The sequence below is a fragment of the Cetorhinus maximus genome, chromosome 2 (genome assembly GCF_964194155.1).
Source record: "Cetorhinus maximus chromosome 2, sCetMax3.hap1.1, whole genome shotgun sequence".
Taxonomy (NCBI): domain Eukaryota; kingdom Metazoa; phylum Chordata; class Chondrichthyes; order Lamniformes; family Cetorhinidae; genus Cetorhinus; species Cetorhinus maximus.
The window spans coordinates 93,271,695-93,299,612 of NC_135880.1; the positions used below are offsets into that span (position 1 = coordinate 93,271,695).

At 44.3% G+C, this 27,918-nt stretch overlaps 2 protein-coding genes across 2 annotated transcripts in view; one reads left to right on the forward strand and one right to left on the reverse strand.

The window, feature by feature from the left end:
- The window catches only part of LOC144695939 (AN1-type zinc finger protein 5-like), a 506,091-nt gene that overhangs the window by 375,923 nt on the left and 102,250 nt on the right, over positions 1-27,918 (reverse strand). The gene's annotated exons all lie outside the window — the stretch shown is intronic.
- The window catches only part of tmc2b (transmembrane channel-like 2b), a 146,152-nt gene that overhangs the window by 21,883 nt on the left and 96,351 nt on the right, over positions 1-27,918 (forward strand). The window contains exons 5-8 of the mRNA XM_078557940.1: positions 11,574-11,664; positions 13,150-13,231; positions 18,634-18,740; positions 24,275-24,373. Of these exons, the coding sequence (XP_078414066.1) occupies positions 11,574-11,664; positions 13,150-13,231; positions 18,634-18,740; positions 24,275-24,373 (379 nt within the window). The remainder of the gene's footprint in view (positions 1-11,573; positions 11,665-13,149; positions 13,232-18,633; positions 18,741-24,274; positions 24,374-27,918) is intronic.

The following is a 27,918-nucleotide window of genomic DNA, read 5'->3' on the forward strand; positions in this document are numbered from 1 at the left end:
AACAGAGTGTCTGTAACCTGCTTGACACAAGTGTGGACAGCTGATTGGGAGACACCGCAAAGATCACCCACCGAGCCCTGGAAGGAGCCAGAGGCATAGAAGTTGAGGGCCACTGTGAGCTTAAGAGCTGCTGGCATGGGGTGTCCACCCACACAGCTAGGAGATATCTCAGGGCCAATCATCTGACAGATATAGGTGACTGTCTCCCTTGACAGTCGGAGCCTCCTTCAGCACTGCACCTCAATCATATTGAGGTAGCTGCTTCGCCGCCTGTATACCCTGGCAGCAGGATAGTGGCGTCTTCTGCGGCCCCTTCCACCTTGGACAACCTCTTGTGCCTGCGCCTGGCCTCCCAAAGGTGGTTCCTCTGGAGGCTGATTGTCCAGTCCTGGCCTCCTCCTTATTCTATCCCTCCCTTCCTCCTCAGAGGAGCTGCCTCCAGTGGAGATGTCAGAACCCATACCCCCCAGGCTAAATGGAGGCCTCCGGAAAGCTGCAGGCCCGAGAAAGATTATTGTCTGCAGACTGGTTTCAAAATACACAAAAAGCTCTTGGAAATCGATGTGAAATGCTAACAATCAAACAGGCAACTTTAAAACACTTTCTGCAATTAAAACTTTGTGGAAAACATGAACAACCCCTCTGAGCCCACATATCCCGCCAGCGAATGACTTTTATTAAAAAATCTCCTACCCGCCTGCCCATGCGCCGACCCGAAGTTTGCATGGGCCCCTCAAAATCCTGGACAATTGGCAAGGTAAGGGCCTTAACGAGGCCTTTAATTAATGGCGGGTACGCGTCCCGCTGCTGTGTGCGCCAGCTGACCGAAATATCGCGGTGCCGCACGCTGACTTCGAGATGCTAGCCCGACATCAGCATGCGACATTTTAAGCACTCCGCCACCCCCACGTCAGTCAGAAAATTCTACCCATTCATGGGGTAAAGTCCGGTTAAGGGTTTGGCTTCAAGGGATTGAATTTCCAAGTTTGCATGCTATTTCAGTCTTTAGGTAACAATAAACTATTCTTGTCTTAAAAACCAGAGTTTGTCCATTGTCCAGTCAAACTCAAAGGGCTGAATTTTGCCGTCAGCGAGCAGGGGACGGGGCCCGCTCGCCGACACATAAAATGATACTGGATAATGTCGGGGGGAACCCCCGATGTCATCCCGGCCCATTTAAATATTCAGGAAGGTGGGGGCGCAGCAAAATCAGCTGTGCGCCCGCTGACCTGTCAATGGCCAATTGAGGCCATTGACAGGATCATTGAAACAATTAAAGGACCTGCCCAACCAACCTTAATGTTGGCAGGCAGGCCAGGAGCCCCGGCGGCAAATAGAAAAAACATGAAACCTCATCCACCGGCGGGATGAGGTTTCATATAGGGATTTAAAAAGTTTAATAAAGTTTTAGTGTAATTTATGAACATGTCCGATCTCATGTGACATTGTCACATGGGGGGGACATGTTAAGGAATTTTTTTTTCTATTTTTAACGTTTTTAAAAGTGTAAGCAATCTCCCTGAGACAGCACTTAGCCTCAGGGAGATGTGTGCTCTTTCGTGCGCATGTGCGAAAGAGCGCACTCTCGCTTTTGGGGAATCCCCGCCCGCACAGGGAGCGCATAGCGCTTCCTGCCAGACGTCACGCTGGGTGGGCCTTAATTGGCCCACCCACTTAAAATGGCGGCAGGGGCCGCTTCTCCAGCGGGGATTGGCTCCCCGCCCGCCTGAGATTGCGTTGGGCCCGGCAGGCAGAAAATTCTGCCCAAAGTTTCCATCAGCGATCTGAAGTGCTCCCACTGTATCAGCTACCTTCAACTGAGTGCTTTGGAGCCACATTACAGATCTCTGAGCTAGCTTTATTTCTGGATGAGACTAACTAGTATTTGTAAGACAGAGTAGTCAACCACATTAAGGCTTCTGTTCATGGAATTATAGATCATAGAATGGATACAGGACAGAAGGAGGTCATTCAGCAGATTGTGTCCATGTGAACTCTCTGCAAGAGCAGCTCAGATAGACTCACTCCTTCGCCTGTCCTCGTAGTGCTACACTTTTTTTTTCTCTCAGGTGCTTATCCTATTGCATTTTGAAAGCCAGGATTGTATTTGCCTTCACCACACTCTCAGGCAGTGCATTCCAGATTCTGACCACTCGCTGCATAAAAGGATTTTCCTCATGTTGCCATTGCTTCTTTTGCCAGTCACTTTCAATCTGTGTCCTCTGGTTCTCGACCCTTCTGCCAACGGGAACAGTTTCTCTCTGTCCATTCTGTCTGGACTCCTCATGATATTGAACACTCCAATCAAGTCTCTTCTCAACCTTCTCTTCAAGGAAAACAACCCCAACTTATCCATCTGTCCATGTAACTGAAGTCCCTCATCCCTGGGGCCATTCTTGTAAATCTTTTCTGCACCCTCTGCAAAGCCTTCACAGCATTTCTAAAGTGTGGTGCCCAGAAAAGGACACAATACTGCAGATGAGGTAGGTTCAGTGTTTTATAAAAGTTCATCATAACTTCCTTGCTTTAATACACTATGCCTTTGTTTATAAGGCTCAGGATCTGCATTTATAACAAATATTACAATTTGTACTGCTCCCCTTCCACAGTTTGTGCACATATACCTCCTGGTCCCTCTGCTTCTGCACCTCCTTTAGAATTGTACCCTTTTTTTATATTGCGTTTTCTCATTCTTCTACCATAATGTATGACTTCACACTTCTCTGCATTAAATTTCCTTCACCATACGTCTGACCATTCCACTATATCCTCTTGACATCTCGTTCCTCCTCACAGTTCACAGTACTTCCAATTTTTGTGTCTCCTGCAAATTTGCAACTTCTTATGTGACACCTGAAAAAAATTTGTTGATGCCCCGGCATAAAAATTAGAAGACCAGTTCCACTGTATTCAAGGCATTTCTGAGTTAATTCAGAACAATTGTGAAAGGAATATTCAGTATTGAGACTGCTTAAGTAATGGTGAAAAATACATTCTTGCCAATGACACTGGTTACATTTTGGACTAAATTCATTTTTATTGAGTACTTCCTGCAGCCTTGTGTGGAGGGAAGTAAAGATTTGAAGTTATCTTTATTCAATTGATGATGTATCATTGTAAAGCCAAAGGACACTAGTTCAGACAATTTTTTCTTCTTCAGCCTTTGTGCTTGAGTGAACTGACTCAGAGGCATTGAAAACAGTTAACTCAGCTCATCCAGGCAGTAGAACTCTTGCTGATAATGTTTTGAGAAGAAAATATTTTGGTTTGTAACAGATATGAAAGGCCGGATTTTCGCGGAGTCCGGACTACTCAACAGACCTTTAAAAATGGTAGACAGGACCCAGAAGCGGATGTCCCCTCCATTTCTGGCCGGTCCCATTTTTCTCCACAGGAGAATAGGGGCGGGATGGGAGGTTTGGGGATGGGGAGTGTGGAACTTGCACAGGTGCAAAACACAAATTTGCTGTGCCATTTGAAAACAGTGCTGAATTCAAAGAGACCCCATTTTGCTGTTCAAGGGCCTTAACCCTCTCTGTGGGAACCATGGATTTTATGGAGGATGTATAAACACTTGTGAAGGCTAGATTTAAGGTTTGTTCAATTGTCATGACCTGAAATGTTTAAATCTAAGAATGAAAAATTTCAAATGATCACAACAATTTATACCACAGGCAAAAAGGGTACTGATTTGTTGGCAAGTTGACGCTGATTGGCCGAGGTGCTGCCAGGGAGAAAGCAATGGGAAGCTATAAACTCCCCAAGCTCCTGGGTAATTCAAAAAAAGTACAAGGCTTGAACATTTTGCTTTTGTTTGCAGAGATCAGGCCCCTGTATATGAAAGTATGTCACTTCTAGCAAGCGTAAATGAGCCATGTTACGAGCTCGACTGATTATCTTGTTAGTATAGCTATTAGCACACTCAGGATTGCTCAGCAAGTGCTTTCCAGTTGCGGAGTCACACTCAATTGTTGACATTTTGTATTGGGCTGTACAAGTATGGGCTGGTTGAATGCAGTCTGTACTCTGCCTATTATGAACAATTGAATGAACATGCTGTTTGGTTCGATCGGCCAGTCTTTGAGATATAGAGCACCTGGCATTGCACCGGCACTGAAATTAATACACAACTTTGCTCAATTATGTGGTAGGCAGAATGTCTTTTTGGAATGACAGCAGGATCCTGTTAGCTGAAAATACCACTCGTAACCACAGCTTGAATGGCTGCATGAAATAGCTTGCTTAAACTGTTGTTCAAATTTTTGAGATACTTTGCCATTCCAGGGTAATTTGAGGTAGACCAGGCAACCTTCAGGTCAGAAAGTGGAAGCCTTGGTCCATTTGCAAACTTGCAAACATGATACACAGCGAATAATAATCTGATCAGATAGCCATTGCCCTTCAGCATAGCTTTCAGTGCTGGTGCAATGTCAGGTACACAGGCCATATATCCCAATGATTGGCTGATCAAATCAAACAACATGCCTTTGGCTGATCGTAATAGGCAGAGTACAGAACTTACTCAACCAACTTGCACTTGCAAAACCAAACACAAAACTTCTACTGTTAGAAGTGATTCCATGATTGGGCAGCACTTGCTGAAAAATGCTGATTGTGCTAATAGCTACACTAACAACCAATTTAAGATAATCAGTCAATCTCATAATGTAGTTAATTTATGCTTGCTAGAAATGGCATACATTCATATGGAGGGATCCATTCTCTGCAAACAAAAGGAATATGTTCAAGCCTTGCACCTTTTTTTAATTACCTGGAAGCTTGGGGAGCCTATAGTTTCTGTTACTTCCTGCATAGCAATGCCTCAGCCAAGCAGAGTTGAGTTAGAACCATAGAACCATAGAAAAGTTACAGCACAGAAGGATGCCATCTTGTGCATGCCTGCCCGAGGACACCCAGGTGCCCTTTCTAATCCCACCTTCCTGCACCCAGCCCATAGCCCTGCATCTTACAGCACTTAAGGTGCAGATCCATGTACTTTTTAAAAGATTAGAGTTTCTGCCTCTACCACCAACTTGGGCAGCAAATTCCAGACACCCACTACCCTCTGCGTAAAAAAGTTCTTCCTCATGTCCCCCCTACACCTTCTGCCACTTATCTTGAATCTATGTCCCCTGGTTCTAGAATTCTCCACCAAGGGAAACAATTTTATCCTGTCCACTCTATCTATTCCCCTCATAATTTTGTACACCTCAATCAAGTCATCTCTCAGCCTTCTTTGTTCTAAGGAAAATAACCCCAACCTATCCAATCTCTCCACGTAGCTACACTTTTCTAACCCTAGCAACATTCTTGTAAACCTCCTCTGCACTCTCTCCAGAGCTATTACTTCCTTTCTGTAATGTGGTGACCAGAACTGCACACAATACTCCAGTTGTGGCCTCACCAGTGTTTTATACAATTCCAACATTATATCCTTACTTTTATATTCTATACCTCTGCCAATGAAGGAGAGCATTCCGTATGCCTTCTTTACAACCTTGTCTACTTGAACTGCTGCCTTCAGGGACCTGTATACTTGTACGCCAAGTTCTCTCACTTCATCTACCCCTCTTAGTATATTCCCATTTATTGTGTAATCCCTGTAACTGTTTGACCTCCCTAAATGTATGAACTCACACTTCTCTATGTTAAAATCCATCTGCCACTTTACCACCCACTCCACCAACCCATCTATATCATTTTAGAGATTATGGCTATCTTCTACACTTTCCACTAGTGGCCAATCTTTGTGTCACCTGCAAATTTCCCAACCGTGACCCCCACATTCACGTCCAAATCGTTAACATATAACACAAACAGCAAGAGTCCCAACACCGAGCCCTGTGGAACACCACTTGAGACAGCTTTCCATTCGCAAGGGCATCCATCGACCATTACCCTTTGTTTCCTGTTACAAAGCCAACCTTTTACCCAGTTTGCCACATGACCCTGAATCCCATGGGCTTTTACTTTCCTGACCAATCTGCCATGTGGGACCTTGTCAAATACCTTGCTAAAATCCACGTACACAACATCCACTGCATTACCTTCATCAACCCTTCTTGTCACTTCCCCAAAGAATGCAATCAAATTTGTGAGGCAAGACCTTCCTTTAACAAATTCATGCTGACCATCCCTGACTAGTCCATGCCTTTCCACATGACAATTAATCCTATCTCTCAGGATTGATTCTACTAATTTGCTCACCACCGATGTAAGACTAACTGGCCTATAATTGTTTGGCATTTCCTTTGATCCCTTTTTAAACAATGGAACTACGTTTGCATTTCTCCAGTTCTCCGGTACCTCCCCTGTATCTAGTGAAGATTGGAAAATCGTCCTCTGAGCATCTGCTATCTCCTCCCAGACTTCCTTCAGCAGCCTTGGAAACAATCCATCTGGCCCTGGTGACTTATCAACTTTCAAGGATTTCAACCCTTCGAGTACTTCCTCTCTCTTTATGACTATGGCGTCCAATATCTGGCAGTGTTCCTCCTGGACTACTATATCTACATCCTCCCTTTCCTTTGTAAACATGGAGACGAAATTTTCATTCAAAAACCTTCCCACAGCCTCTGCATCTACACACAAGTTTCCATCTTCATCTCTGATAGGTCCCACTTTTTCCTTAACTAACCTTTTAGCATTACTGTATTGGTAAAACATCTTTGGGTTATCTTTAACTTTACTTGCTAATCTTTTTTCATGCCCTCTCTTTGATTTCCTTATTTCCTTTTTTCACTGCGTCCCTGCACTTCCTATATTTGTCTAGGCTACCTGCAGTGCTTATTGTACGCTTTCTTTTTCTGTTTGATCTTCCCCTGTATTCCTCTAGACAACCAGGGAGGGTCTAGATTTGGCAGTACCACTCTTATTTTTGTAGGGGACATGTCTACTTTGTACAATTAGGATCTCGCTTTTTAGTGCTTCCCACTGGTTTTCCACTGTTTTATCCTCCAGCAGTGCTGTCCAGTCCACTCAGCCAAGTCCCTTCTCATTTCTGCAAAATTTGCCTTCCCCCAGTTCAAGACTTTTACTTCTGCCTTATCTCTGTCCTTTTCCATGGTAAAGTTAAATATAACTGAATTGTGATCACTGTCCCCGATATGGTCGCCAACTGTCACTTCACCCACTTGCCCTTCTTCGTTCCCCAAGACTAGGTCTAGAATTGCATCTCCCCTCATTGGGTTTGTCACTAATTGGTTGAAATTTTTTCCTGGACACACTGCATGAATTTTTCTCCCTCAGTGCCCCTTATATTGTTTGAATCCCAGTTGATATTAGGATAGTTGAAGTCTCGTACTATTATTGCCTCTTGTTCTTACAAGCAGAAATTTGCCTACATATTTGTTCTTCTATCTCCCTTTCACTATTTGGGGGTCTGTAGTATACTCCCAGTTTAGTGACTGCCCCTTTTTTATTTCTAAGCTCAATCCAAAAAGCCTCGTTTGTTGACCCATTTAGTATATCATCCCTTCTCACAACTGGAATTGATTCTTTAACCATTAGTGCTACCCCCCTTCTTTTTTATCTCCTAATCTATCGTGTCTGAAGACTCTATAACCAGGGATATTAAGCTGCCAGCTTTGTCCCTCCTTTGGCCAGGTCTCCATTATATCAATGACATCCTGCTGCCATGTGTCTACCTGTGCCCTTAACTCATCTACCTTGTTTGTAATACTCCTTGCATTGAAGTATAAACAGTTTAACCCCATCAATTTCCCTTGCTGGACACTTTTTAAACTTTGCTTCTCCTGTAACTCCATGTCTACCACAATGTCCCTAGCTAATGTTCTACCTCCATTTTTCTGATCTGAACCTGACCTATCTGATCTTAATCCTGGGATCCCATCCCCTGCCACACTAGTTTAAATACTCCCCAACAGAACTAGCAAAAGCCCCTGCAAGGACACTGGTCCCAGCTCTGTCTGGGTGCAGCCCGTCCGGTTTGTACAGGTCCCACCTTCCCCAGAACCTCAAGAATCTGAATCCCTCCGGCTACACCATCTCTCCAGCCATGTGTTCATTTGGTCTATCCTCTTATTCCTACTCTCACTAGCACATGGAACTGGAAGTAATCCTGAGATTACTACGTTTGAGGTCCTGCATTTTAATTTATCTCCTAACTTCCTGTGCTGAGCTTGCAGGTCCTCATCCCTTAGTTTACCTATGTCATTGGTACCAATGTGAACCACGACCACTGGCTGCTTACCTTCCCTCCCCAGAATGTCCTGCAGCTGCTCCGTGACATCCTGGACCCTAGCACCAGGGAGGCAACATACCATCCTTGATTCATGTTTGCGGCCACAGAAGCGTTTGTCTGTGCCCCTAACTCTTGAATCCCCTATCACTATAGCCCTGCCACTTGTTTTCCTCCCACCCCTCTGAGCAGCAGAGCCACCCATGGTGCTGTGAACTTGGCTGTTGCTGCTTTCCCCTGAGAGGCCATCCCCCCCAACAGTATCCAAAGCGGAATATCTGTTAGAGAGGCGGATGACCACAGGAGACTCCTGCACTACCTTCCTGAGTCTTTTACTGTTCCTGATGGTCACCCATTCCCTTTCTGCCTGTGTAATCTTCACCTGCGGTGTGACCACCTCGCTAAACGTGCTATCCACGACTTGCTCAGCATCGCGGATGCTCCACAATGAGTCCACCCGCAGCTCCAGCTCCGAAATCCAGTTAGCTAGAAGCTGCATTTGGACACACCTTTCGCACACATGGTCACCAGGGATGCTGGAAGCGTCCCTCATTTCCCACATCCTGCAGGAGGAGCATATCACGGGTCTGAGTTCTGCTGCCATCCCTCTTGATTAAGCTAGTTACTCCATTAAAAAATACGCTAGCTCGGGGCCTTATTATGTTAGCTAGGAACCTTGTTTCTTGACTAATTATACTTGTACAGTACTACTCTAAACTTTTTTTTAAGCTCCTACCTCAGTATTAAGCAATGAATTACTTTAATAGATTGAAAAAAAAAACTCACCAGGATTTACTCACCAATCAGCTGCTTTTTTAAAAATCCACTTTCAGAAGAGTGTCCCTCACAGGTCTGGTGCACTCCTGAAGGTACTGCCTCTCCCCCTCTCTCTTTCTTTTTGGTTTGAGGAGGAGGGGGGCGTTATCAACAGTCACAGATTGCAACTCTTTCAAGTACAATCGCAGTTCTTGGTTTCCGGGAGTGGGACATGAACCCACAACCCTCTGATTCAAAGGCGAGGGTGCTATGAACTGAGCCACAGCTGACACCGGGAGAGATGGAAACACTACAGCAATGTAATGTTAGATGCTCTTCCTCCTGTTGAGTGCAAGGGTCCTTCTCCTTGATCCCCTTCTGAGTTGTAGTGACTGCGCTGACTTCTCCCAGAATGCTTCTCAGTCACTTCTCACTACCGCCCTCTGTTGGACTTGCCAACCAATCAGGACCCTTTTCTCCTGTGGTATAAATTGTTGTGATCATTTGAAATTTGGCATTGTTTTTTGTCCTGATGAGTGCAAGGTGAAAGACTTTGGCAACATGTCTCTCTTTTCAGCAATATTCAAGTTCTGTACTACCAAGTGACAGTTTGATTTAAATCCCCAGCCATTTGAAATTGAAAAATAAACAGTTTGAATCTTTCACTTAGAGTGAAAGAAAACAGACACCAGCTCCTGAAGGGATTGACAGACAATCTGGTGTGGAAAAAGCCATTAGCTTTCTGTTTTTGCAATGTCAATGGCCTCCATTGTTTACATTTCCCAAGGCTCCTTATTATAGCTGAGCACATTATGAATTCTTGGCTGAGTTTAAAAAGGCCCAGAACCATTTCTGTCCCTCATCTCAGTCATCTCAGTCCCGGGACATCATTGCAGGAATTCCACAGGGTACTGTACTAGGCCTAACCATGTTCAGCTGCTTCATCAATGATCTTCCCTCCATCATAAGGTCAGAAGTGGGGATGCTTGCTGATGATTGTACAATGTTCAGCACTATTCATGACTCCTCAGATGCTGAACCAGTCTGTATCCATATGCAGCAAGACCTGGACGACATTCAGCTTGGGCTGATAAGTTACAAGTAACATTTGTGCCACACAAATGCCAGGCAATGACCATCTCCAATAAGAGAGAATCTAACCATCATGCCTTGACATCCAATGACATTACCATCACTGAATCCTCCACTATCAAGATCCTGGGAGTTACCATTCACCAGAAATTGAACTGGACCAGCCATATGTGGCTATAAGAGCAATTCAGGGAATTCTGGGGCAAGTGACTCACCTGCTGACTCTCCAAAGCATGTCCACTATCTACAAAGCACAAGTCAGGAGTGTGATGCAATACTTTCCACTTGCTTGGATGAGTGCAGCTCCAACAACACTCGAGAAGCTTGACACCTACACGAAAAAGCAGCCCGCTTGATTGACACCCCATCCACTACCTTAAACATTCACTCCCTCCACCACTAACTCATAGTGTCAGCAGTATGTACCATCTACAAGATGCACTGCAGCAACTCAACAAGGCTACTTTGACAACATCTTTCAAATCCACAGGTTCTACTACCTAGAAGGATAAGGGCAACATGATGAATGGGAACATCACCACCTACAAGTTCCCTTCCAAACCACACACCACCCTGATTTGGAAATATATCACCGTTCCTTCACTATCGCTGGGTCAAAATCCTGGAATTCCCTTCCTTATAGCACTGTGGGTGCACCTACATCACATGACTACAGTGGTTCAAGCAAGCAGCTCACTACCACCTTCTGAAGGACAATTAGAGATGGACAATAAATCCTAGCCTAGCCAACAACATTCACATCCCATGAAAGAATAAATTAAAAAAAAACTTATCTCAGCAGTGGCTGAGTTTGCATTTTGATTGACAGTTTTAAGAGGTTAGTAAGGGATGCTCTCTTTGATGTGGTCAATGAAATAGACATTTGTTTATTTTTATAACAGATTGACCACTTGAGGGGTTTACATTTTTTGAACGAGTTTCATGAATAAAAGTGAGACCTCAATTAGATTATTAGGAGTGTAAACTTTTTCTTCTCCATACCACTCCTGATGTCTGCCCAGAGTGGATACTGGGTGAGGGATGGGGCTATGGGGGATACATGGGATGTATGGAAGGGGAATGGGGGTATTTGGACATAGAGGGCGCATGTGAATATGAGGGGTTATGTAGGGGGCATGGGGTATATGAGGCGGCATGGAATGGGCATGAGAATTGGGGGTGAGGGGGTATTAGGGGTGTGGTTTGGAGGGCTCAACAGCCTTTAATACAACTGGGTCAAAATTCTAGAGAACCAAAGCATGGCTTCTAAGCAGCCTACTTGTCTGCTTCCATGGCTGCCTCCGAACAGCCTCCAGATGTAATTTCAGGAAGTTTCCCAACTTGACCTTCCCGCCTGATTAATGAAAATCCGGCTCAAAGTAATTTCACACTGCCAGAGTTATGGTGGGAAAACAGGGGAACCCCTATAGAATATTAGGTTGAATAATCCTATTCTCCTAAACAGGTAAAATTATCTTTCAGGAGCTGCTGTATTATTAATTCAGTTTTAACTTGCATTTATCAGGGAATCTCAGGAATTTATAGAGAAATTTGAAGGTGCTCTGGGGAAGGGAAAAGGTAGAAAGTTTTACGCCTACAAAGTGATGATGACAATGGTTAGTATCTGACATTCATTTTATTTTCACCAGTATGTATACATGTTATTATGTGCTGTTTGTGCTTTGGTACTGACCAGTAGCACATGTGCTTATGCCTTGCACCAATGGTCTGCAAAGATCTGCGCTAGGCGTTGCTGTATCTCATAACATTGGCTACGTGTTCCTGGCTTCTCTAAGTCTTTTGCAGTTCCAGACCTGGACCTTGCTTCCCTGGACAATACAAGAAAATGGCAACCAGGCTTGGGTTGGACAAGAGTTACCTCAGTTCATAAAGACTCCAGAAGAAACTTCCCAGCTACCAGCCTCACAACCTTTCATAACTCAGGGCACACATCATAGTATTAGTAGATTAGGAGCTAGAACAATTAAAGTAGCTGGCCTACTGGGTAGACACTGTGGTAAGAAGTAGTTGTGGTAATGATGAAAGAAACTATTGTAAACGATTGGTGAATTTTGGTGTGAAAAGTAAAAAAATGTTTGACCACACATACATACATATGAATTAGGAGCAGGAGTAGGCCACTTGGCCCTTCGAGCCTGCTCCGCAGTTCAATAAGACCATGGCTAATTTGATTGGAACCTCAACTCCACATTCCTGCCTGCCGCAGATAACTTTTCACCCCTTTGTTTATCAAGAATCTATCAACCTTTGCCTTAAAAACATTTAAAGACTCTGCTTCCACTGCTTTTTGAGGAAGGGAGTTACAAAGATTCCCATCCTCTGAGAAAAATAATTTCTCCTCATCTTTGTCCTAAATGGGCAAACTCATTTTTAAACATAATCCCCAGTACTAGAGTCTACCACAAGAAGAAACATCCTTTTCACATCGACCCCGTTAAGACCCCTCAGGATCTTAAAAGTTTCAATCAAGTTGCCTCTTACTCTTCTAAACTCCAGCAGATATAAGCCTAGCCTGTCCAAGCTTTCCTCATAAGACAACCTGCCCAATCCATTTCATTTCAAAAGATATCTAGAGCTCAGCTTGGCTGATGAGCTGAGAGTGTGACTTCTGTTTTATGGATGTAACATACAGAATGCAAGCAATAGCAGAAACCCATATCTTACTACTATGTAGCACAGCACATTAGAGCAACAAAGCAGTTTGTAATCATGCTGCCATTACTGTTCTAACTACAAACAGGATGAAGCAATTAAAGAAATATATTGGATGGTAAATCAGTTAATTCATAATGGCTTTAAAAACATCATAAACTATACTTTTAAAATTTTATTGATGTTTTATTTTCTAAAAGGTTTATGTTTATTTGCACAAAATAGAAAACAAAACCTTTGGTTCCTTGAAGAAAGGAGGATGGTCTAAAAGAGCACCATGAAGAACATGTTTTGAATCATTTGATTCAAACTTATTGTTGTGGGTTGCATCTGTGCAAGGGTGTTTTAGTTCTTAAAGTGTACATATTTATACTTTTAACCAATTATAAAAAGTCATCCATCATTTACTTATTTATTTAATATTTCAGAAATGGATCAAATTTAAAAGGGACTTTGAAAATTTTAAGACTTCATGCATACCTTGGGAAATGAAAATAAAAGAAATTGAGAGTAAGTATGCCTCAGTAAATGAATACATTGGAAGCAAAATTCAGTTGTGCAACCTACAACTTAGAAGGTATATATCTGAAACTAAAAGTTATATCCTAACACATATGAATTATGAACCAGATTTTCACAACAGTTGCAAATATTGTCTGCTCCAAACTGGAGGGAGCCAGACACACACAAGTTCATAAATGCATTCACCTTCACAACCACTAACAAATCCACCCTTTCCCTGCTCTGAGGCTGCAGTTGTGATTGTAGCTCTTGGTAGATTTCAGTGAGGACATCCTTAGTGATGAGGAGACACCTAACCCACTGTTCCTTGCTGAGGTTCAGGTAGAAGAATTGCCATCTGAATGGGTGAATGGGGCCTCCTGCTGAGAACCCTCTCACTTTCCTCTTTCTCCCTTTTCCAGCAGCTTGTGTTGCTCTGTGTCACCTCTGCTCCTTCTCCCTGTCATGCTGTAGTCTATGGGGGATGCAAACTACTGAACCCCTGTCTGGGAACAAGCGGTTCATGTAGAATCCTTGAAATTGGGCCAAAGTTCTACAGCACGTGTCAGACCACTCACTGCAGACTTCACCAACCTTAAGCAATGCTGGAAACCAACAAATATTTCTACAAGTGTAGCAAGAGCCAGTAGAAATTAATTAGCCCCTAAGAAGAAATTAATTGATGATTCCTTTAAATAGTATGGGTGCTATTGGTCTTTCCTGCAGTGCGACATTAAGAAAGGGCTTTAGCTAGAGTGTTGAGCTCCAAAATGGTAGTGATGCCATCAAATCATGCTGATTAATGGTAGGGTAAGCCAATTCTGCATCCTTATGTTGAATGCTCCCTATATGTGTGCTCATACCTTCACCAAAATGGTGTCCAACACAGCCATCTACTGAAGTGTGCATGCACTGTGGGCACCATTTTGGAGGCATCAAAATAAATGGGCACTATGAGGCCAAATTTCACAGCACAGAACTTTCATTCACATATTGTCTGCAGGATATAAAAAATAATTGGCACCTGTAAATTATGAAGCAGTCAATAAATGCAATAGTAAGTTCTTTCTTACTTAATTCAAGTATTTCTGTTTCTCCATCACTTTTGTGCTTTCTGACTTAAATTAGCAATGCCTCAATCTTTAAATTTTCATCCATGTTTTCAAATTGCTCTATGGCTTCACCCCTCCCTATCTCTGTAATCTCCTCCAGATCTACAACTCACTGAGATCCCCACTCTCCTCTAGTTCTGCCTCATGCGCATCCCCGGTTTTCATTACTCCATTAGGACCTAAGCTCTGCAGTTCCCTCCCTTCACATTCCATCAGTGTGAAGTGGATTCTAATCCCTTTTCTAGTGGTAAAAGGTGAATGTACAGTATAATCGAATGCTCCTACTTTAGTTATTAAAAGTGCCGTGTTTTTAAAATCTGCAGTGAACATGTGAATGAAAGTTCTGTGCTGTGAAATTTGACTCAATAGTGTCCATTTATTTTGATGCCATTTGCCTCCAAAATGGTGCCCACAGAGCACACACACTTCTGTAGCTAGCCATGCTGGACACCATTTTGGTGAAGGCGTGAGCACACATATAGGCAGCATTTAACATAAGGATCCAGAGTCAGCTGATCCTATCATTAATCAGCATGATTTTATGGCAGCCATTTTGGAGCTTGACACCCTAGCCAACATCTCTTAACCTCACACAGCAGGAAGGACCAAAAACATGGTAGACAACAAAAGAAAATGAGGCTTCAAATGGGTTGGGTGTCCACAAAGTCAAATACACTGGGCTGAATTTTATGGGGCCACTGGGGAGAGGCTCGGACGTGAGAAAGTTGTTAAAATGGTAGGCTTGCCACCATCATGCCATTTTAATTAGATGGGCCCAGCGGCAGCCACTTGAATGAGAGCACTGTTACAAATGCCAAGTTCTAAAACTGGAATTATATTACTATATACTAGTCCCCCTCCCTAGCCTTTTATGCACATTAATGAAAAGGAATCAACCATCATGAGATAGGGGACAAAGAATACACTGCCCAAGGTTCAGATAGAACAACCATCAGAATAGTAAAGGTTATCCTTTTTCCTTTCATTTACCCTATGAATTAAATTAATCCTGGAGGAATAAAGCAGGATCGAGGACTTTGCATTGATTCTCTTCACGTTCTATTTTGACAACCTTGTCAATACAAAATGAAGGAAAATCCCACTTTTGTTTGAGCCATGTATTATGGAAAACTGCCTGAGAATATTAAAGATTCATTCCTGGATCTTACCAACGTATGTTTGATGCTACAAATGTAAATTATCAGGTGCTGGCTACTTATTTATTGAGAGAACATTAGGTTTTAGTTGAATTCCCCAAATTAGACTATCTGTAGCATGGCAGTATGCTGCCAAACATTCAATTTGGGAAGGAACAGTAGATGAGAGAGATTGTTTCTACTTGGGTTTGATGCACATCAGGGAAGCTGAGTTCCATTGCCATCGCTTCTGTAGTGAATTCTGCCAATTGATTTATGCAACATCCCAATTTGACTTGCGTATTGATGCCTGAGGTATTTTCACTTGAATCTGTGTATGGCATCTATGCTACTGTGGTCTTGGGTAGCGTTTGAACCTGGCAAACTACATTAATACCAAAGAGAGAAACTTTGTTTATGCACATCTCCAGAATGGTTCAGACCTTTTTGGACTTGATGATAGACAGAGAACATACTTTATGGTCTTGTGTTCTCCCTTTGTAGATTGTGACCATCCCCTATCCTGCTACACAAATTGATGTGAATTGAATCTAAACATCTCAAGCGTGATTTGAGTCCTGCCCTGTGCCGTGTCGCCCCAATTTTAACTTGAGGTGGGAGTTAGGGGTCTGGTTTCTAAATTGGACACCAAACTGTCTGGTTCCAGGAGATTTGAACTTCCTGGCTTGATGAACATTTCCTGACATAGGCTCAGACCCAAAGTAGGTGGGAATTATGACATCGCTGAAAAATTTGTGGGAGCTTAGGCTACCACCAGAGACCCATGGAATCAGTCTCGACAAGCTAGGTAAGAAATAGGGAAGGGGTCAGCAGATTCCCTGATTAGTGGAGGGGGATGTTCAAGGCAGGCAAGACCCAGGATACCTTTATGGGGTGCCTTCTGGCCCAGAAGGAATCTTCAAACCATAAAAAAAATGTCTGGGATTCTGGTGGCCAAGATACTGACTGCCATAAGCTCTCGCTGGCAAGTTTGAGACAATGGCAGCCCTTGGTCTGGTCTGTGGTTAAAATGGCGCACATGTGCTGATGATATCATCAGGACGTGACTTTGCTATTTAAAATAAGCCCCTACTCCTCTGGGCCGGGTGCCATCCTATTCCTGATTTCAAGCTTATTAAAATGGTAAGGGCAGGAACTTGTTGGGAACACACAAAGGGCAATTCTGTGCTCCCTGCTACCAGTGTGAATGTGCATGTCCACACACCCAACCATCTTCAGCTGCTCCATCAATGATCTACCCTCCAACATAAGGTCAGAAGTGGAGAAGTGGAGTTCACTGAAGATTGCAGTGTTCAGTTCCATTCATAGCTACTCCAATAATAAAGCACTCTGTGCTTACATGCAATAAAACCCGAACAACATTCAGACTTGGGTTGATAGCGACAAGTAGCTTTCATGCTACACGAATGCCAGGCAATGACCATGTCCAACAAGGGAGAATCAAACTTTCTCCCATTGACATTCAACCATATTACTATTGCTGAATACCCCACCGTAACCATTCTGGAGGTCACCACTGACCGAAACTTAACTGGGCCAGTCATATAAATACTGTGACTACAAGAACAGATCAGAGGTTGGGAATTCTGTGGTGACCATCTCCTACTCCCAAAACCTGTCTACCATCTACATGGCACATGTCAGGGGTGTGATGGAATACACCCCACTTACCTGGCTGCAGCTCGAACAACACTTAAGGGGTTTGACACCATCCAGGACAAAGCAACTCGCTTGATTGACATCCCTTCCACTACCTTAAACAGATGCACTGCAGCAACTCAACAAAGAACCTTTGAAAGCACCTTCCAAACCTTGACTCTTACCACCTAGAAGAACAAGGGTGGCAGGTGCATGGAAACACCACCACACACAAGTTCCCCTTAAAGTCACACACCATCCTGTCTTGGCAATTTATCGATCTTCCTTTACTATCATTGGGTCAAAATCCTGGAACTTCCTCCCCAAAAGCACTGTGGGTGTATGTGCAAAACATGAACTATAGTGGTTTAAAAAGGTAGCTCACGATAACATTGTCAAGGGCAATTAGGGATGGGCAATAAATGCTGGCCTTGCCAGCAATGCCCACATCCCATGAATGAATAAAAGGCAAGGGTTGGGATAACATGACAGCACTTGATTTACCTTCTGCTGGGCAAGCTTAAAATTTTCTTTCACTAGAAATTCATCCCTGGGTTTTCACTCAAACTAGTCCAGATAGTGCACAACCTCAGTGACGTCTTTAATCCTGAGCTGAGCCTCTCACCCCATATATCTATTACAAGGGTGCTTAATTTCACCTTTATAACATTACCCACCTCTTCTTTACCTCAGCCCCACTGCCTTGGAAGTCCTCATGTTTGCAATCATCACTCCCCCGACTCTCTAGTGTTGTTTTTACCATACCTCAAGTTCTATGCTAAATGACCAGCAACTCAGCCGAACCCTCATTGTTTACATGCCCATTCACACTTAGTCCCACTGATGCATCACCCACTTGTGTCTTAGCTGACCTTCATTAATTCCCTATCTGTCAGTATATTGGTTTCAACGCCCACCTCCTCACACACTCAACCAGCTCATAACCTTCAGTTTTTCTGACCCTTTTTTTTTGTGTATTCCTTCTTTTTCTGTCTTCCCAGCAGTGACCACTGCACTCTGGAACCTTGTTCAAAAAGCCCTCTGACTCACCACATCTCTGTCAAGCAACAATTACCTCCTCAAAACCTATAGCTTTAATTGTCTCTTTGGTCACCTCTCTAATTCAAATCTTGAAACTTCTGCTCAGTGATCCCTTCCCCTTTCTTTTCATTGTGAAGTGACCTGGGACAATTTATTAGGCTAAAGATGTTGAATAAGGGCAACTTGTTGACTATTTAAAGTTATTACTGTTAGTCAGTCACTTAGAAACTTGATGGTGGTAAACAAATTGAATGGGAGAGTGAAACTGTGCACATTTAATCTATGGCCGGGATTTTCCTGGGACCCGCTGGGGGCACGTGATGGCCCAGCCAAAAGTCCATTGACTTCCGACGGGACTAGACGACCCCGGCGATGAGCGGGGCCAGAAAATCCTGCCCCTATATGTTTTCAAAAAGTAATTTTAAACTATATGAGATTGATAGCAATGTTTCTTTTATCATAGGTCACTTTGGTTCTTCCGTAGCTTCGTATTTCATTTTCCTACGGTGGCTCTATGGGATTAATCTGGTTCTTTTTAGTTTAACTTTTGGCTTGGTTGTCATTCCAGAGGTAAGTCTTGAGTTCTTGATGACTCTTCTAGCCTAATTACATAAAATTATTTGGAATTTAAAAAAAAAACCTCATGTTTTGTGTCAAATGAAATTAATGACAGTTAATTCTTTGAATTGTCCTCACTCCTGGCAGAATCAAATGACCAAATTATATTTTTAAAAGTGAGTGGAGTTTCTGACCATATATCTGCTTAATCACAAAGACCGTGGGCGGGATGGGACCGGAAAATCCTGCCCAACGTCAATGGACCTTTTGCTGGTCCGTCAAATTATCCGTCCTGCCCACGACTATTCCCGTGGCAGGCAGGACCAGAAAATCCCAGCCCATCTATTTCTACTTCCATAACATCACCTGATCCCACCCTGTCTCGCTCATTTGTTGTTGCCACCCTCATCCATGAACTTTGTTACCTCCAGACTTGACTATTCCAATGCATTCTTGGTTAGCCTTCCATGTTCTACCCTTTGTAACCTTGAGGTCATCCAAAGCTCTGCTGTCCATGTCCTAACTCACGCCATATCCTCATCACTCATCACCCCCGTGTTCACCGATCTACAATGGATCTTGTTAAGCATCACCTCAATTTTAATATACTGATACATGTTTTTAAGTCCCTCTATTGTCTTACCAATCCCCATCTCTGTAACGTCCGCCAGCCATACAACCATCTGACATACCTCTTGGACATACCTGATTTTGATCACACCAGCTTTGGCAACCATGAACTCAGCTACAAAGGCCTAACCTCGAAAGGCATTCGCTCCCTAAATTTCTGCCCCTCTTCTTCTCTTTTCTCCTATAAGCCAGTCCTTAAAAAAATCCTCTTTGATAAAGCTTTTGGTCATATACCATAATATCTCCTTGGGCTGGATTTTATGCTCCCCTGCTGTTGGGTTTGAAGGCGGGCAGCACGAAAAATCCAGTGGATGATCTTACCCACCCGCCCCGACCTCGCTGAAACCTTACAGGGTGCAGGGGAGGTATCAGGTGGCCCACATGCCTTTGGGCCTATTCAGGTCCTTATGTGGCCAATTAATGGCCACTTAACAACCAAATCCCTCCCTCACTGGTATTTTACCTGCCGCGGAGCAGGGTGGTGGGGGGAGGCCCTTGCCATGCAGGAAGCCTAGCAGCTTTAGTTGTGCTGGCAGGGAAAAAGGGGGACCTCCTTTGTGGTGTCCCTGGACCCATCATCAGAGGCATTCCCTCTGCCAAAGGTAACCTTCCCTTTAACTCTCCCGCCTGGCATTTTGAACCCGCTCCCCTGAACTCCTCAACCCCTCACAGAGACCCTGACTCTGGATTTACCTGGGCTCCCTGGCACGGTAGGCCACCACTCCTGGCTAGCACTGCTGTGACAAAGGAGCTGCTAGCCATCCGATTGGCTTGCAGCTCTCTAAGGCGGGACTTCCTCCTGAGAAAGGGGTGTAAGTCTCACTTTAAAGCAGGGCAGCTGTTGGGACATTGGGCAGGCTCTTCTTGACTTTTAGCCGGGGGTAGGGTTGGGGACCTGGAAAACCAGCCCCTTGCTGTGGCTCAGTTCATAGCACCCTCGCCTTTGAATCAGAGGGTTGTGGGTTCATATCCCACTCCCGGAAACCAAGAACTGTGATTGTACTCGAAAAGAGTTGCAATTTCCCCCCCTTATGTAGCTTGCTGTGGCTCAGTTCATAGCACCCTCGCCTTTGAGTCAGAAGGTTGTGGGTTCATGTCCCACTCCCGGAAAGAAAAAAGAACTGACACTTCTCTGGACGATGGTGTAATATTCAATCCCTTATGTAGCTTGGTGTTAAATTTCATGTGATACACTCCTGTGAAGTGCCTTGGGGTATTTTACTATATTAAAGGTGCTTTATAAATACAAATTGTTGTTGCTACTGAATATTGTGTAAGTGGGCTCTTAATAAAATACATGCATACAGTGGGAGCAATCAAAGTCTATGGAAATAAAAATCAAGAGGATGTAAAACATGTCGTCAATTAGTTATCATCCATTTTACACTATCACACAAAATTACCCTCAATGTGTATTAATAGTTTGTAAACAGGAAACGTGTGACTCTGTTAAATGCTAGCCTGAGCATTTGAATGTAAACCAGATAGTTTTCATGGTCAAAAATAAAATATTTTGTCTTGTAATTGTGGTATTAATGATGACATGTCATGAAGCTTATGTCCTTCTAAACCTAATTGCTGCTGTCCTTTTTGAAACAATTGCAGACTATGTTCAATTATTATGCAGTTAAATTGAATTGGTTTCTGTAGTTTTACTCTCTCTTTCCCTTAATGGCCTGAGTATCTTGCAACTTTCCTTTAAAAGCCTGATGAGGCCCTGTTTTATTTATTACCATATTCCTGCCACTATTCTGCATTCTACCTAACTTGATACTATCTCCAGCTCTTGCTCTCTTCTCACAATTTTCTTGGGTCTCTGCCATAATCCCCCTGACTTTGTCCCTCTTTATCCTGGGCTTTCCTCATGAAACTTGCCTGAATTCAGGTGAAAGAGAGGCAGTATGGTAAAGAGAGATAGAAATAAATGAAAGCTGCCATAGTGCTAGATGACCATAGGCGGCTCTCTCATTAGAGAGAGACAATCGGTGGTGAGTTCAACCCGAGGGTCACCACACCTCAGGTGAGGGGCGGGGTTGAGAAGACCTTCGTGGGTGACCCCAGCCGATATAGGAATTGAACCCGTGCTGTTGGCATCACTTTTCGTTGCAAACCAGCCCAGATTTGCACTAAGTGCAGTGTCAGGTGTGAAAAATGACGTTTCATCCCGCAAGCTGCAATGGTGGGTTTTCACGCTGTATCGTCTGCTTCTCGCCTCATTAATTATGCAGCCACAAGAAACATGTCTCGCTGGTGGGCAGCCTCTGAATCGCCCACCACGCCATTACCTCACCATTTCCACACACCGGATGCCATATCTAACCAGCAGCCGCCAACAGAGTTCTCAATGCTGGCAGACCAGGACTGCTCCAGTGTTAACATGGCTCAGAAAGCCAAGAAGAGTTCAGTGACCTGTCACTGGAATGCCTTTTGGAGGCTTGCCATGATGTCCTCCACCCCTACTCTGGCTGCAGGAGGTCCAACAATCTCACCACTCCAGTTTTGGAGGCGGTAGCAGTGGTGGTCAGTGCCAACACTGCACAGAAGTTGGCCATCCAGTGCAGAAAGAGGATGAATGATCTCATCTGTGCCACCAGGGTAAGACAACCACCGCATCACTCTAAACTCTCACACTCACAAGGCCATCGCACATTCACTGGCATCTCACTCACTGCCAGCTCAAGGGACACACCACTTATTCTCTCACACGCACCCTCACATCTCCATCTGGCCTCATCTCCTCTGGAGACTGCCCCCTCTACCCTCACCATCTTGAAGCCACTTGCATAGATCAACATATGCCCCCACACACACCCTGGGATACCCTCCTTCCCCAGTTCAGCCTTCGCCTTTCAGCCTCTTCTCTTGCCTGAGACTACTCCTCCCCCTTCCCCAAGCATGCCCTAGTCACACAGCCATTGAAAAGTCTTATGGCTGGTCTGGTAGGTAGAGACCTGCCTGTGAGCCATCCTAAAAGTGATGTGGTGCTGCTTGTGAAGCCTGGCACTGGTGACTGTGAGTGCTGCCCAAAGCAAGGTAGGCAAACAAACCTCAAAGTCCCAAGCAAAGTGCAGCTTGCGAGGTGCATGTCACCTATGCACAGTTGTGAAACACGCCTGAGTGCAATCATGCCAACATGCCCAGATGATCCATCGTGGGGGGATGATTCCAGCAAGCAGGGCTGATAACAGGATGCTAAAGTATTGCAATTAGGTTCCCAACATGCGGCAGCAAGAAACGCATTGACAGGTGGAGCCGACAATCGTGAATTGATTTCATGATGGCGTAAAACCGATTTTTGGCCTTCTATTGTCAGCTCACGCCCATCATGACGCCCACCACCAGCAGGATTGGAGAATCCCACCCTCGAGGCTGAATGCCTTACTCCTATCTAATGCCAGCTTTCTTCCACTAATAAAGTGCAATATGCCCCTGGACAGCAGAGGGAGCCTTTGAGTTAGTGTTTTCATGTTGAACTCAAGAATCAATACATGCTGGCAAAAATTCTGTCCCCAGAAAAACATCGTTCTCCTGTGGTGACCCCCAAGATAGACAGGCGCTGCCCACCTTAAGCAAACTTTGCCATATGTAGATGAAGACAAGGTATGTGGCTTCATCGCCCTTGGGATTCCCTTTAGTTTTTGTTTACTTCCATCCCCTTTCCACTCTTCCACCCAGGAAGGAAACACTGAGGGCAACATCATCCAGGTGACAAGCGGGGGCGGGGCCCGCTTGCCGATGTGTAAAATAACATGGGGATATGTTGGGCGGACTTCATTTAGATTTTCAGTTTGGTGGGCACGCTGCCAATGCAGCTGCGTGCCTGCCAAACTGTCAACGGCCTATTAAGGCCATTAAAAAACTCATTAACCTGATTGATGGACCTGCCTGTCCAACATTAAGGTTGGCGGGCAGGCCGGGAGCCCAGACGGGCCTCGGAAAAAGCATGAAACCTCATCCATGGGCGGGATGAAGTTTCATGAGTGTATTTAAATTTTTATTAAAGGCTTCAATAAAAGTTATGGACATGTCCCAACTCATGTGACGGTGTCACATGAGGGGACATGGCAGGGAAATTTTTAAAAAACTTTTATTTAAAGTTTTAAATCAGAGACGATCTGGCGGACTTAATTAGCCCGCCCACGCAAAATGGCGGTGCCCCCTCGCCGACTGGGGGCACTAATTGGAAGGCTGCTTGCCCGCGGTCGCTCCTGCACTTCCTCCCGACGGGGGGAAATGTTGTCCTGACACTTTTAAATTGGGACAAGAGATGGGAACACATAGCGAAGGCCATTATTTACACATCAGTGATTTTGCTATACAGGAAATCATGGAATCAACTGCAAATAAAGAAGCCTATTGAAATCTTGGGAATGAAAAGTTGTTGATAAGCACTTAAAATATTTTACACATAACTTATTTTTGTGTGGTGATGGATTTTCATTTTGGAATTCCATTGTTCATGTGCTTTGATGAAGGGCATGATGAGGACATGGAGAAGAGGATGGAAGGCCAAAGAGTGCAACAGCATAGCCAGCTTGGGGAGGTAACAGACATGATAGAGGGGAATTTATAGTGGATGTGGAATACATTGAATTTAGAAGAAAGCCTTTGACTAGAGACCAAGTTACTAGGGATGATGAAGGTGGCATGCAACTGGATTAAAAATTAGATGCAAAGGACAAAACATATATGAGAAGTTAAGGGCAATTTTTCAGAGTGGTTGAAAGTAGGCTATGGTGTCCCACAGGATTCAGTTCTGAGCTTCTTCTGTTCACTATGCATATCAATGATTTCAATAGAGACCTAGAGGTTATGGTGTTAACATTTTAGATGATACTATAATAGGAGGTATTGCTGATTTGTTAGAGGAGCAAAAGAAACTGCAATGTAATGTTGAAAACACTTTTATACTTCAGGTGTTGATGGGCCTTCCATATGGCAGCATACCTCGGAAGACTGTGCCAAGGAAAGAACAGCCAACTGCTATGGATTTTTCAGTACTTTGGGAGTTTGGGGTGAGCCTGTAGATATTCTAACAAGCTACCACTGAATAATGTTCCACTATTGCAGAATCCAATTGTTTACGAAATTATTCCAAGATTTTTGCCTCCTCTGTTTTGGCTGGAGATTTATTCTATACAGTGATTACTCTTTGAAAAACAAGAAAAAGACTTGCATTTATATAGTACTTTTCATGACAGGTTGGACATCTCGAAACACTTTACAACCAATGAGGTACTTTTGAAGTATAGTCACTGTTGCAATGCAGGAAATGCACAGCCATTTTGCACACAACGAGCTCCCAGAAACATGAATGTGATAATGTGATGTTGTTTGAGGGATCAATATTGCTCAGAACACCAGAGATAATTTTCTTGCTCTTCTTCAAAATAGTGCCATGGGATCCTTTACATCCACCTGAGAGGTCAGGGCCTTGGTTTAATGTCTCATCTGAAAGACAGCATCTCTGACAGTGCAGGACTCCCTCAGTGTCACACTGGAGTGTCAAGATAGATTTTTGATTTCAAGCCATGGAGTGGGACTTGAACCCACAACCTTGTGACTCAGCGATGAGAGTGCTACCAACTGAGTCATGGCTGATTTATGTTGTTATGATCCGCATTGTGGACGCCCCAGCTCAAGCATGGGCCTTACTGCTTTCTTGCTTAGTGACTCTAAATCAACAAAACACCCTTGGTTTCTCATAACCCTCTGCTATTTGTCTACAGCTTCCAGCAGAATCTCTCTCTTTGCTTGTCTCAAGGCTGCTCCCAGGTTTCAACTGGCTGCTTCTGTGAGAAATCACACAACTAAATCCAAGACCAAAATAAAAACCATCCTTGCAATCTATCGCCATGACAATGTGACACACCTTGGATGTACCAGATAGAGATTTAAATTAATAATCTCTAATTGACAAATATCCTCTTTGTTCTGGGAAGCCATATGAATAATTTAAACCCCCCATGGACAACCGTAGACATCCTTCCCACTTCCAACTCAGACTTTATTAAATAAACATAGGCGACCCTTTGAATTGCAATTACTTTAGGTATTACTATATATTCATATGCAGGGACCTGACCTCTGCAGGCAAAAGGAACATGTTGGGGCATTGCAGCTTTTTTGAAGTATACAAAAGCATGGAGGACATTAGTTCCCTGATGCATTCTCCATGGAAAGCTCCCAACCAATCAGAATCAAATTGCCAACCAATCAACACGCTTTTCTCATGCAGGATAAATTGTTGTTCCCTTTGACATTCTTGTATCTATCCTGATGAGTGCAAAAAGAAAAGCTTCAACAGCATACCTCTCTTTTCAATATTACTCAAGTTCTGTAATACCAAGCGACTATTTACTTTAGGTTTGTTTACCTGCTTCTCACAAAGTGTTTTCATTTATCGTACATTAAAATATTTCAATCCCCAAACTAAAAGTTATATTCCTAAAAGATATGAATAATGATATTACATATAACATTGTGAGAAGAATGTCCTGATATCGGTCCAAGCATTATCTTTTGCTGGTTTGAACTTATGTCCTGTAATTGTATTCCCACAATTTAATTTAAAGTAATACTCCAGGTTAACTTTGTATATTCTTATCACCTTGTACACCTTTGTAAGTTTATTCCTCAAACTCTTCCTTTCAAGAAGCCCAAGGCAAGAATTTTCCACCCCTGTTGGCATTGGGCAGTATGGCGGCCATGAGCAGATAATCTGGCGAGAAGGCCAAAAATTGGTTTTACACTGTCGTGAAACTAGTTTGCAGTCGCCCACTTGGCCTGTCAGTGGCAGGCTATCTTCCCTGCTGTCCAACGTTCGGAACCCAATTTCAATGCGTTTGCATCTCAACATCCTGTCTGCCCAGCGGAACCATCCCCCTACGCTGGATCATCTGGGCACTTCGGTGTGATCGCATGCTGACGTGCTTCACAACAGCATTTAAAAGGCATGCACCTGGCGAGCTGAACTTCAAGGGGAACTCGGAGGTGAGTGCATGCTATCTTTGCACAGTGCTTTCAAGGGTTGCCTGTTCGACTTCAAGTAAGTAGCGCTGCGCATTCAGGTGAGGGCACAGGCAAGTCACTTTTTCCTGGCTGGCTGACAGTGCAGTGCTGGGGCAAAGGCTGCACTGCGGTTGAGGCGAGTTGGCGAGGGCAAGGTAGCACCATCTGATGGTAGTGCACAAGAAGATGCGGAGGTGGGAGGGAAGCGGCCATGCATCAGGGAAACCTTGTATTAAGTGAACATTCTTCCGCAGCTGACTCAGTTCGGGCACAGCTACATTGACATGTTTGGAGTCAGGCCCCTAGCTTACCTGCCCACTCAAGCAATGCAGAGGCATGAAAGTGCCAACAAATGTTCCTGAACTTCTCACCCCTTGGGTGCAGACTGCAAACTAAAGAGCGTTTTAATGGACTGCAGAACAGTTGGATGACTGGGCACATTGTACAATCTCCTTGCGAAAGCTGGTCATGGAGCAGTCACTGCTGGAGGTGCACACGGGCCCTTGCAATCTCTTCATTCAGGCTTGGACCTTGAAGTTGAACAGGTGACCCTTGTGAATGCTGCGTAATGTTAGCATACACTCACCTCTGAGTTCCCCTCAAAGTTCAGCTCGCCAGGAGCACGCCTTTTAAATGCTGTTGTGAAACACGTCGGCATGCAATCGCACCGACGTGCCTGGATGATCCAACATGGGGGGATGATTCCGCTGGGCAGGTAAGATGTTGAGATGCAAACGTATTGAAATTGGGTTCCCAACGTTGGACAGCGGGAAAGGTGGCCCCCCACAGGCCGAGTGGACGATTGCAAATTGACTTCACAAAAGTGTAAAACTGATTTTTGGCCTCCTTGCCATTTTATCTGCTCATGCCCACCATGCCGCCCAACGCCAATGGGGGTGGAAAATTCTGGCCTTGGGCTTCTTGAAAGGAAGAGTTTGAGGAGTAAATTTACAAAGGTGTACAAGGTGATAAGAATATACAAAGTTAACCTGGAGTATTACTTCAAATTAAATTGTGGGAATACAATTTCAAGTCTCCCCCATGGTTCAAGCTAACAGCGCAGTGCGTGTTAGGAGGATGCATGTGCCTGAGCTGAGAGCACAGCATGCAGTCCAGTGGACAAAGTTGCTACCAATCGGTCAGGTGGAGTGGGGCGGAGGTGGGTGTGGTCTTGGGCAGCCAGTCAACGCACTAAACTCTGGCCGTCCAAGTGGTGGCCAGCACTCTCCGGGATGCCTTAATGGGCCTTCAGACTTAACGAAGAGAGGTTCTCAGTACTCCCAAGCTAATCCACATGTCTCTCTCTTTCACCCTTTCACCCTGCAGAAGGAGTGCATCAGGATCATAGAGCCTGGTGACTTAGCTTTATGGCTTTATGCTTACAGGGAGTGGAGACGAAGGCGAAGAGAGCAATGGAGGCGCCTGGCTGGGCAGAGGGAAGAGCAGCACCCTCATGAAGAAGGGGGCTGGGACTCCTGTGCACGCTGCTGAAGCGCCACAGTGAGCCATTGCTGGTTGACACCTAGCTAGACCCAGGGTCTATAGACAG